The sequence below is a fragment of the Microcaecilia unicolor genome, chromosome 2, assembly GCF_901765095.1.
Source record: "Microcaecilia unicolor chromosome 2, aMicUni1.1, whole genome shotgun sequence".
NCBI lineage: Eukaryota > Metazoa > Chordata > Amphibia > Gymnophiona > Siphonopidae > Microcaecilia > Microcaecilia unicolor.
Genome location: NC_044032.1, coordinates 193584789 through 193597395, shown reverse-complemented (window position 1 = coordinate 193597395; position 12607 = coordinate 193584789). Strand labels below are relative to the sequence as shown.

At 47.7% G+C, this 12607-nt stretch overlaps 1 protein-coding gene across 1 annotated transcript in view; it reads right to left on the bottom strand.

The window, feature by feature from the left end:
* SPTLC1 (serine palmitoyltransferase long chain base subunit 1) overlaps window positions 1-12607 on the bottom strand; it is a 143746-nt gene that overhangs the window by 38131 nt on the left and 93008 nt on the right. Inside the window, exon 8 of the mRNA XM_030193599.1 lies at window positions 2182-2271. Coding sequence (XP_030049459.1) covers window positions 2182-2271 — 90 coding nt within the window. The remainder of the gene's footprint in view (window positions 1-2181; window positions 2272-12607) is intronic.

The following is a 12607-nucleotide window of genomic DNA, read 5'->3' as shown; positions in this document are numbered from 1 at the left end:
AGAAGAAATGCAGGAAGGTGCACATTTCTCCCTGTGCTATAAATTTGTCACAGAAGCCTATAAGAATAGCCATACTGGGTCAGATTGATAGTCCATCTAGCCCAGTAGCCTGCTTCCAACAGTGGTCAATTAAGGTCACAAATACCTGGCAGAAACCCAAATAGTAGCAACATTCCATGCTACCAATCCCGGGGCAAGCAGTGGCTTCCCCATATCCATCTCAATAGCAGACTATGGACTTTTCCTCCAGGAACTTGTGCAAACCTTTTTTTAAAACCCAGAATGTTAACCGATGTTACCATATCCTTGTGATCTTATAGCGGGGCAGAGCAGAACAGAAGGCATACTAACATTTATTATTTATTACCTTTGTTGCCAGAGAACGTGGTAAAAGCAGCTACCTTAGCAGGGTTTTAAAAAGGTTTGGATAATTTCCTAAAAGAAAAGTCCATGTGCCATTATTTAGACTTGGGAAAATCCACTGCTTATTTCTAGGGTAAGCAGCATAGTGGAGGAGTGGCCTAGTGGTTAGGGTGGTGGACTTTGGTCCTGGGGGACTGAGTTTGAGTCCCACTTCAGGCACAGGCAGCTCCTTGTGACTCTGGGCAAGTCACTTAACCCTCCATTGCCCCATGTAAGCCACATTGAGCCTGCCATGAGTTGGAAAGTGCGGGGTACAAATGTAACAAAAAAAAAATCAGTTTTACTGTTCTGGGATCTTACCAGGTACTTGTGACCTGGACTGGCCACTGTTGGAAACATGAAACTGGGCTTGATGGATCTTTGATCTGTCCCAGTATGGCAACACTTGTGCTCTTATGACTCCCCTCTCCTTGTAGGCTGCAATTCATCTACCTGTGATACCAGCATTTCTCTTCCTCACCTTGCTGCCCATCTGGCAGAGGTTATTTGTGCAACTAACTAGTGTCACCCCTATCATAACACTTATCCTTGGATTCTATATATGACACCCAGATTTGTGCGTGCGCCCTGTTGGTTGCCGCAGTTTATGAGGCCTTTTCCTCCTTTAAAAAATTTTTTTTTCAAGAACTTTGATATTCACTGCTATGGTTTAGGACTGCTAATTAGGCCTGCACATCAATTAGTAGAATAACAAGCTCTGAACCAATAACTGGGTACTAACAACCAATTATTGATGTTAACTGGCATCCATTAAAATCTGTGCATGCATCTGGCAGTATGATGACCAGTCTCCATAGTACATATCTGAAAAGGGGCATGGGCTTGTCAGGGGCGTTCCAAAATTTACGTGTGTAGTTCTAGAATACCGGGTCAGTTTGCCCAACTTGGATGCCAGCACTTACACCAGGTTTCAGCAGGCATAAATCTGATGCCCAAAGTTAGGGCGTGGGAATCCACACTAAGCGTAATTCCATAAAGGGTACACAAATAATAATGCACAATAACATGAAGGATAAAACCACACAGGGAGATGAGAAATAATTACAAATCAGAACAATGAGAAAATTGTGAAAAAACACTTCATTCACAATGAACGAGGACCAACATTCCCTTATAACAGCAGAAGGGATAGCGTTGGCATGTGAAGAAGTTTAATAACCTTTATAAAATACCACTTAGTGCCCCATTCTATATATGGCGCCTAAACAATTTGTGCAGTAAATATTTTCGCCTAGGCGTATTCTATAATTTGTGCCTAAATTTAGGCACGGTATATAGAATGTGCCTAGGTGGAATTCACAGCTCCTAAAACTAAGCGCATCCATTTACACCAACAAGAATGTGGCGTAGATTTACATAGACTAGGCCATATTCTTTAACAGTGCGCGTAAATTTTGGAATGCCCACGAAACGCCCATTTCCCCACCTATAACCATGCCCACTTTTGCCTGAACGCATTAGAACTTAGGCACAGTGCTTTACAGAATACACTTAGGGACCTGTGCGCATGCATTCTACTTATTCCTAATTATCGCTTGTTAAGTGCTGTTAACAACGCTGATTAGCTTGTTAAGCCAATTAAGTTATGCATGTTGTTATAGAATACACTTGGATTTTGGTGCGGAACTCTAGGCGTGCTATATAGAATCCGGGGGTTAGTGCCATTTTTTTTCGGTGCCCATTTACAGAATCCAGCCCTGTCACATACAAACCTTGAATTCAAAGATCATAAACAAAAAAAATCTTGTAGCCACTTACCAATTCCGGGAGAGGACAGATAGCTCCAGTATTTATGTACAACCCTTCCACCAAGATAAACCTTCGTGTTACACGTGCCTTACGAGGATTCTTCAAGTCAGGAGAGGGGAAGAGAGAAAACAGCATGTGTTGCGCGATTTCTCCCCACATTAATACATTTTTAAATTAGAAAACGTAGATACACAAAGAAACCATTTTAATTGTCATGTCTCAAGTAAGGGGGGGGGGGGGGGGGGGGGTCATAATGTGTTGCTGAAACACTCAGAATCTGACACACTTAACTGACAATTCAATATTTCCCAGAATTTTGATCCTTTTCTCTGGATGGGACATGCAAACCAACTGTAAAAGTATACTTCATTATTTAAAGTAGTAGGATAACTTGGTGTCAAAGAAATATATTTGCACCCCAGGGAAATAAATGCAGAATTATTACAATATTCCTATCAGTCATAGACATTAGCTAGGCTTTTTTTTTTAAACCATAGCATTAAGGGGCCCTTTTACTAAGCTGTGTAAACATCAACGCGCGCCAAAATGGAGTTACCACCGGGCTACCGCATGGCAGTAATTTCATTTTTTGTGCACGCCTGATACGCGCGTCTGAACAATTTGGACACGTGTATAGGACGCGCACCAAGTGGCATTTGACGCGCATAGGTCATTACCGCCCAGTTACCACGTGAGACTTCATCGCTAGGTCAATGGCTGGCAGTAAGGTCTCAGACCCAAAATGGATGTGCGCCAATTTTGATTTTGCTGCACATCAATTTTTGGCAAAAATTAAAAAGGCCTTTTTTACAGGTACGCTGAAAAATGGAACAGCGAATGCCCAAAACCTACGCCTAAACTACCACAAGCCTTTTTTCAGTGCATCTTAGTAAAAGGACCCCTAAGTACAATGTGCAGAACTGCACCACAGTAAGGGCTTCTTTTATCAAGCCTCACTTAGCTGCTCCCGGTGCATTAATGCCAACAAAGCCCATTCACTCTGAATGGGCTCTGTCGGCATTGCTGTGCAGGAACCCCTAGCGCGGCTTGATAAGAGGCCCTAAGTTTTCAACTTGCTGTGCTCCTGAAGTAATACCTTTAAATCAGTACGCTATTCAATACACTTACTCTGCTTGCTAAGTAATAAGGAGAGTAATTTTCAAAAGTGTTTCTGCAGGTAAAGCATTGCTTTATGCATCCCAACCACTACAAAGCTCAAGGCAGAGTGCATCATAAAACAAATCATAAAACAGATAAACACGTGACATACACCAATACTATTAAAAAGTCTGAAAAATAATTATGCAGCGAGGTCTCCAGAAGAAGCCTGAAGCGAAACGGGTCCCCATCAAGACCTGCACTGTTCTTTTCCTGTGCTCGAGACTGTGGAAAATTGCATTATTGCATGCAACCATTTTGTTCCTGATTGTGAACATTACAGTGTTGGGCCATAAGATAAGTGCTGCATTTGTTATTACTGAAAATACTTTTGAGATTATGTGAGTGACACGTTTGAAGACATTATTTTTGGACACTTTTTTCACTTTAAGGAGACTTTAACTGTGGGCAACAGTGAACATCGACAGTTTATGAGGCCTTTTTCAAGAACTTTGATATTCACTGCTTTGGTTTAGGACTGTTAATTAGGCCTGCACATCAATTGAAAATGTAATTGCTTAATTGCAATTACAATTCTTAATCACAAGATTAATCACATAAACTGACCAACAGACATGTTCTGGTACACTGCTACAGTTATCCTGACCATGTGACAGGTTAACTCTCCTCCCCCTTGATATGCAGCATTCTATCTCTCTTCTCTCTCACCCCCCATCCAACATCACTCTTCTATATCATAAAGCATCAACCTTCATAAGAAAATAAGAACAGCAACACTGGGTCAGACCAATGCTCTATCTAGCCCACTATCCTGCTTCTAACAGTGGCCAATCAAGTCACAAGTACCTGGCAGAAACCCAATTAGTAGGAGCATTCCATGCTACCAATCCCAGAGCAAGAAGGCTTCCCTCATGTCCATTTCAATAACAGACTATGGACTTTTCCTCCAGGAACTTGTTCAAACATTTTTTAAATCCAGATATGCTAACTGCTGTTACCACATCCTCTGGTAGCAAGTTCCACAGCTTACCCATTCTTTGAGGGTAAAGGTATTTCCTCCTATTTGTTTTTAAAGTATTTGCTTGTAATTTTATTGAATGTCCCCTGGTCTTTGTACTTTTTGAAAGAGTGCAAGACTGATTCACTTTTACACATTCTACACCAGTCAGGATTTTGTAGACCTCAATCATATCTCCCCCTCAGCCATCTCTTTTCCAAGCTGAAGAGCCCTAACCTCTTTAGCCTTTCCTCATAAGGGAGGAGTTCCATCCCATTTATCATTTTGGTCACTCTTCTTTCAACCTTTTCTGCTATATCTTTTTTGAGATACAGCTACCAGAACTGAACGCAATACTCAAGGTGAGGTCGCACCTTGGAGCGATACAGAGGCATTATAATATTCTTGGTCTTATTTTGAAACCCTTTCCTAATAATTCCTAGCATCCTTTTTGCATTTTTGGCTGCCGCCGCACACTGAACAAATTTCAGTATATTGTCTGCAATGACACCCAGAACCTTTTCTTGAGTGCTGACTTCTAAGGTGGACCCTAGCATCAGGTAACTCTGATTCAGAATATTCTTCCCAATGTGAATCACTTTGTTTTTGTCCACATTAAATTTCATCTGCCATTCAGATGTCCAGTTTTCCAGTTTCCTAAGATCTTACTGCAATTTTTCACAATCCAAATGTGTTTTGACAACTTTGAACAGTTTTCTGTCATCTGCAAATTTAATCACCTCACTCGTCGTTATGACTTCCATATCATTTATAAATATGTTAAATAACACCGGTCCCAGTAAGATCCCTGTGGCACTTCACTATTCACCCTCCTCCATTGAGAAAAATGGCCATTTATCTCTACCCTCTGCATTCTGTCCATTAACCAATTCCTAATCCACAGGACGACATTGCCTCCTATCCCATGACTTTTTAATTTCCTCAGAAGTCTCTCCTGAGGAACTCTGTCAAAAGCTTTTTGAAAATCTAGATATACTACATCAACTGGCTCACCTATATCTACATGTTTATTCACATCTTCAAAGAAATAAATCAGATTAGTGAGGCAGGATTTCCCTTGGCTGAACCCATATTAACTGTCCCATTAAACTATCTTTACCTATGTGTCCTAAAATTTTATTCATTATAATAAATAGTTTCCACTCTTTTGCGCAGCACTGAAATCAGGCTTACTGGTCTGTAATTTCCTGGATCACCCCTGGAACCCTTATTAAAAATAGGTGTTACATTGGCCACCTTCCAATCTTCAGGCATTACAGACGATTTTAACATCAGGTTAAAGATCACTAACAGCAGATCAGCAATTTCATGCTAACCTGTCTCTGATTCTCTCCCCCCATTCAGCATTGTCCCATTTCTCCCCTCCCCCCACCACGAACATTCAGCATTCTCCCTTCTTTCTCTCTCTTACTTGCCCAACCATCCAGCAATGCCCTCTCTCCATTCCTCCCCCAACATATCGTGCATTGTCTCTCGTCTATCTCCCTTTCCTCTCCTCCTCCAGCTCTCTTACTCACCCCACTTGGGTCTGCTGCTCTTCTGCCGGGGCTTGTTGCTTCTCTGTGTTTGCAGGGTGGCTGCTGCAGCAGCAGCAGAACGTAGTAGGCAGGTATACGGACACTGCCCTGTGAATGCCGTTGCTGATCCCAGAAATAGAAAGGTACATCAAACTCTGACATAACTTTCTTGTTTCTAGGACTGGCACAGTCAGCAGCAGCAACCAAAGGGCAATGTCCCCACGCCTGCCTATTACTTGCTGTTGCCTCTTAGCGCGGATGCAAATTTGTATGAGAGAATTTGTGCTTTATTGAGAATAGCTCTGGGAGCCTATCTTATAAAAGGCACATAATTCTATTTCTTTTATAAAATAAGCATCAATAAAAACATTTTTATAGATGGTCTGTTATACAATGACCCCTATATGTACACAGTAATGGTTATATATTAAGAATCATTACCCAGGAACAGTATTTGAGTAACTGTGGAAAATATGTGGAAATCCTCAGCTTGAATATTTGGCAGTAGTCAAGAAAGCAAACAGAATGATAGGAATTATTTAAAATAAACAGAGAATAAAATGGATCGTTATATCTCTATATTTAACCACACTATGACCGCATACTTGAGAAAAGTATGCAGTTCTTGTCATTCCATCTCAAACAGATTTATTATTCCTACTTCTCAGGATGATCAACAAAGTAATATAAGAAATAGTTTAAAATAAAGGCAGACTACATAGCAAACAAGCACAGACATTTAAAAAACCATATTAAGAACACAATTTGACCCAATTTTCCATACACAGAACAAAGCTATGCATTAGATAGCTTACAGAATCTTAAGTCCTTCATAACTAATCTCTTTTGTAGGTGTATTCCTACAAAAGAACGGAAGATCCCAGAAAAAAAAAACACCAAATGGGCTAACGGTCCGCTAGTTCCAAAAGGGAAAAAACACCAGGAGAAAACGGTCTAAGACTTTATGCTCCTTTGGCTGTGACTCCACTAGTGCTTGGAGGTACTGCTAAGTAATTGATTTTGCTTTTGATAATTCACTTTGGATTCTTAATATTTTAAAATCATTTTTATTTGATATATAGTTCTGACCAACTTTCACTAATTTTTGCAGTAATGTCTAATGGTGAAGTGCTTTTATAACACCATTAAAGGTATATGTTCGGCCTTGGTTCCCACACATTTTATATGTAGTATGCCATATTGTATGCGTTAAGTCTATTTGCATTTTTAGCGAATGCTACATACCTGTAGAAGGTATTCTCCGAGGACAGCAGGCTGATTGTTCTCACTGATGGGTGACGTCCACGGCAGCCCCTCCAATCGGAAACTTCACTAGCAAAGTCCTTTGCTAGCCCTCGCGCGCACCGCGCATGCGCGGCCGTCTTCCCGCCCGAAACCGGCTCGAGCCGGCCAGTCCAGTATGTAGCAAGACAATACACTTCAAGGGAAGACACAACTCCAAAGGGGAGGCGGGCGGGTTTGTGAGAACAATCAGCCTGCTGTCCTCGGAGAATACCTTCTACAGGTATGTAGCATTCGCTTTCTCCGAGGACAAGCAGGCTGCTTGTTCTCACTGATGGGGTATCCCTAGCCCCCAGGCTCACTCAAAACAACAACATTGGTCAATTGGGCCTCGCAACGGCGAGGACATAACTGAGATTGACCTAAAAAATTTACCAACTAACTGAGAGTGTAGCCTGGAACAGAACAAACAGGGCCCTCGGGGGGTGGAGTTGGATCCTAAAGCCCAAACAGGTTCTGAAGAACTGACTGCCCGAACCGACTGTCACGTCGGGTATCCTGCTGCAGGCAGTAATGAGATGTGAATGTGTGGACAGATGACCACGTCGCAGCTTTGCAAATTTCCTCCATGGTGGCTGACTTCAAGTGGGCTACCGACGCTGCCATGGCTCTAACATTATGAGCCGTGACATGACCCTCAAGAGCCAGCCCAGCCTGGGCGTAAGTGAAGGAAATGCAATCTGCTAGCCAATTGGATATGGTGCGTTTCCCTACAGCCACTCCCCTCTTGTTGGGATCAAAAGAAACAAACAATTGGGCGGACTGTCTGTGGGGCTGTGTCCGCTCCAGATAGAAGGCCAATGCTCTCTTGCAGTCCAATGTGTGCAGCTGACGTTCAGCAGGGCAGGAATGAGGACGGGGAAAGAATGTTGGCAAGACAATTGACTGGTTCAGATGGAACTCCGACACAACCTTTGGCAGAAACTTAGGGTGAGTGCGGAGGACTACTCTGTTGTGATGAAATTTGGTGTAAGGGGCCTGGGCTACCAGGGCCTGAAGCTCACTGACTCTACGAGCCGAGGTAACTGCCACCAAGAAAATGACCTTCCAGGTCAAGTACTTCGGATGGCAGGAATTCAGTGGCTCGAAAGGAGGTTTCATCAGCTGGGTGAGAACGACATTGAGATCCCATGACACTGTAGGAGGCTTGACAGGGGGCTTTGACAAAAGCAAACCTCTCATGAAGCGAACAACTAAAGGCTGTCCTGAGATCGGCTTACCTTCCACTTGGTAATGGTATGCACTGATTGCACTAAGGTGAACCCTTACGGAGTTGGTCTTCAGACCAGACTCAGACAAGTGGAGAAGGTATTCAAGCAGGGTCTGTGTAGGACAAGAGCGAGGATCTAGGGCCTTGCTGTCACACCAGACGGCAAACCTCCTCCAATGAAAGAAGTAACTTCTCTTAGTGGAGTCTTTCCTGGAAGCAAGCAAGATGCGGGAGACACCCTCTGGCAGACCCAAAGAGGCAAAGTCTACGCCCTCAACATCCAGGCCGTGAGAGCCAGGGACTGGAGGTTGGGATGCAGCAGAGCCCCTTCGTCCTGCGTGATGAGGGTCGGAAAACACTCCAATCTCCACGGTTCTTCGGAGGATAACTCCAGAAGAAGAGGGAACCAGATCTGACGCGGCCAAAAGGGAGCAATCAGAATCATGGTGCCTCGGTCTTGCTTGAGTTTCAACAAAGTCTTCCCCACCAGAGGAATGGGAGGATAAGCATACAGCAGACCTTCCCCCCAATCCAGGAGGAAGGCATCCGACGCCAGTCTGCCGTGGGCCTGAAGCCTGGAACAGAACTGAGGGACCTTGTGGTTCACTTGAGATGCGAAGAGATCCACCAGGGGGGTGCCCCACGCCTGGAAGATCTGTCGCACCACACGGGAATTGAGCGACCACTCGTGAGGTTGCATAATCCTGCTCAACCTGTCGGCCAGACTGTTGTTTACGCCTGCCAGATATGTGGCTTGGAGCACCATGCCTTGACGGCGAGCCCAGAGCCACATGCTGACGGCTTCCTGACACAGGGGGCGAGATCCGGTGCCCCCCTGCTTGTTGACATAGTACATGGCAACCTGATTGTCTGTCTGAATTTGGATAATTTGGTGGGACAGCCGATCTCTGAAAGCCTTCAGAGCGTTCCAGATCGCTCGCAACTCCAGAAGATTGATCTGTAGATCGCTTTCTTGGAGGGACCACCTTCCTTGGGTGTGAAGCCCATCGACATGAGCTCCCCATCCCAGGAGAGACGCATCCGTGGTCAGCACTTTTTGTGGCTGAGGAATTTGGAAGGGACGTCCCAGAGTCAAATTGGAGCAAATCGTCCACCAATACAGGGATTCGAGAAAACTCGTGGACAGGTGGATCACGTCCTCTAGACCCCCGGCGGCCTGATACCACTGGGAGGCTAGGGTCCATTGAGCAGATCTCATGTGAAGGCGGGCCATGGGAGTCACATGAACTGTGGAGGCCATGTGGCCCAGCAATCTCAACATCTGCCGAGCTGTGATCTGCTGGGACGCTCGCACCCGCGAGACGAGGGACAACAAGTTGTTGGCCCTCGCCTCGGGGAGATAGGCGCGAGCCGTCCGAGAATCCAGCAGGGCTCCGATGAATTCGAGTTTCTGCACTGGGAGAAGATGGGACTTTGGGTAATTTATCACAAACCCCAGTAGCTCCAGGAGGCGAATAGTCATCTGCATGGACTGCAGGGCTCCTGCCTCGGATGTGTTCTTCACCAGCCAATCGTCGAGATATGGGAACACGTGCACCCCCAGTCTGCGAAGCGCCGCTGCTACCACAGCTAGGCACTTTGTGAACACCCTGGGCGCAGAGGCGAGCCCAAAGGGTAGCACACAGTACTGGAAGTGGCGTGCGCCCAGCTGAAATCGCAGATACTGTCTGTGAGCTGGCAGTATCGGGATGTGTGTGTAGGCATCCTTCAAGTCCAGAGAGCATAGCCAATCGTTTTGCTGAATCATGGGGAGAAGGGTGCCCAGGGAAAGCATCCTGAACTTTTCTTTTACGAGATATTTGTTCAGGGCCCTTAGGTCTAGGATGGGACGCATCCCCCCTGTTTTCTTTTCCACAAGGAAGTACCTGGAATAGAACCCCAGCCCTTCTTGCCCGGATGGCACGGGCTCGACCGCATTGGCGCTGAGAAGGGCGGAGAGTTCCTCTGCAAGTACCTGCTTGTGCTGGAAGCTGTAGGACTGAGCTCCCGGTGGACAATTTGGAGGTTGAGAGGCCAAATTGAGGGTGTATCCTTGCCGGACTATTTGGAGAACCCACTGATCGGAGGTTATAAGAGGCCACCTTTGGTGAAAAGCTTTCAACCTCCCTCCGACAGGCAGGTCGCCCGGCACTGACACTTGGATGTCGGCTATGCTCTGCTGGAGCCAGTCAAAAGCTCGCCCCTTGCTTTTGCTGGGGAGCCGCGGGGCCTTGCTGATTCGCACGCTGCTGACGAGAGCGAGCGCGCTGGGGCTTAGCCTGGGCCGCAGGCTGTCGGGAAGGAGGATTGTACCTACGCTTGCCAGAAGTATAGGGAACAGTCTTCCTTCCCCCGAAAAATCGTCTACCTGTAGAGGTAGAAGCTGAAGGCTGCCGGCGGGCGAACTTGTCGAATGCGGTGTCCCGCTGGTGGAGAGACTCTACCACCTGCTCGACTTTTTCGCCAAAAATGTTATCCGCACGGCAAGGCAAGTCCGTAATCCGCTGCTGGATTCTATTCTCCAGGTCGGCGGCACGCAGCCATGAGAGCCTGCGCATCACCACACCTTGAGCAGCGGCCCTGGACGCAACATCAAAAGTGTCATAAACTCCTCTGGCCAGGAATTTTCTGCACGCCTTCAGCTGCCTGACCACCTCCTGAAAAGGCTTGGCTTGCTCAGGGGGAAGAGCATCAACCAAGCCCGCCAACTGCCGCACATTATTCCGCATGTGTATGCTCGTGTAGAGCTGGTAAGACTGGATCTTGGACACGAGCATAGAGGAATGGTAGGCCTTCCTCCCAAAGGAGTCTAAGGTTCTAGCGTCCTTGCCCGGGGGCGCCGAAGCATGTTCCCTAGAACTCTTAGCCTTCTTTAGGGCCAAATCCACAACTCCAGAGTCATGAGGCAACTGAGTGCGCATCAGCTCTGGGTCCCCATGGATCCGGTACTGGGACTCGATCTTCTTGGGAATGTGGGGATTAGTTAATGGTTTGGTCCAGTTCGCAAGCAATGTCTTCTTCAGGACATGGTGCAAGGGAACAGTGGACGCTTCCTTAGGTGGAGAAGGATAGTCCAGGAGCTCAAACATTTCAGCCCTGGGCTCGTCCTCCACAACCACCGGGAAGGGGATGGCCGTAGACATCTCCCGGACAAAGGAGGCAAAAGACAGACTCTCGGGAGGAGAAAGCTGTCTCTCAGGAGAGGGAGTGGGATCAGACGGAAGACCCCCAGACTCCTCGTCAGAGAAATATCTGGGATCTTCCTCTTCCTCCCACGAGGCCTCACCCTCGGTGTCAGACACAAGTTCACGGACCTGTGTCTGCAACCTCGCCCTGCTCGACTCCGTGGAACCCCGTCCACGATGGGGGCGTCGAGAGGTAGACTCCCTCGCCCGCATCGGCGAAGCTCCCTCCGCCGACGTAGTCGGGGAGCCTTCCTGGGAGGTGGCCGCGGTCGGTACCGCACGCGGTACCGACGTCGGGGACCTCAACCTGGGCGATGGGCCAGCCGGCGCCACGCTCGACGGTACCGGTGGCGCAAGCACCGCCGGTACCGGAGGGGTAGGGCGCAACAGCTCTCCCAGAATCTCTGGGAGAACGGCCCGGAGGCTCTCGTTTAGAGCGGCTGCAGAGAAAGGCTGAGAGGTCGATGCAGGCGTCGACGTCAGTACCTGTTCCGGGCGTGGAGGCTGTTCCGGGCTGTCCAGAGCGGAGCGCATCGACACCTCCTGAACAGAGGGTGAGCGGTCCTCTCGGTGCCGATGCCTGCTGGGTGCCGAATCCCTCGGCGACCCAGAGCTCTCGGTGCCGACACGGGGAGGAGACCGGTGTCGATGCTTCTTCGATTTCTTCCGAAGCATGTCACCGGAGCTCCCCGGCACCGACGAGGAGGACGTCGAATCCACTCGTCGCTTCCTCGGGGCCGAGACTGAAGAAGGTCGATCTCGGGGGGGCTGTACCGCAGGAGCCCTCAGGGTAGGCGGAGACCCACCCGAGGGCTCACCGCCACCAGCAGGGGAATGGACAGCCCTCACCTGCACTCCACCCGATGCACCACCGTCCGACGACATCAGCAGACGAGGTCCTGGTACCACCGACGTCGATGCAGCTATCCGATGTCTCGGCGCCGATGCAGAGGCCCGATGCCTCGATGCACTCGATGCAGGGGCGGCCGAGGAAGATGGTCTGGACGCTGACGACGTCGATGCACTCGAAGATCCCGGTGCCGATGCCGACGAAGAGCCCGAGAACAACACGTTCCACTGGGCT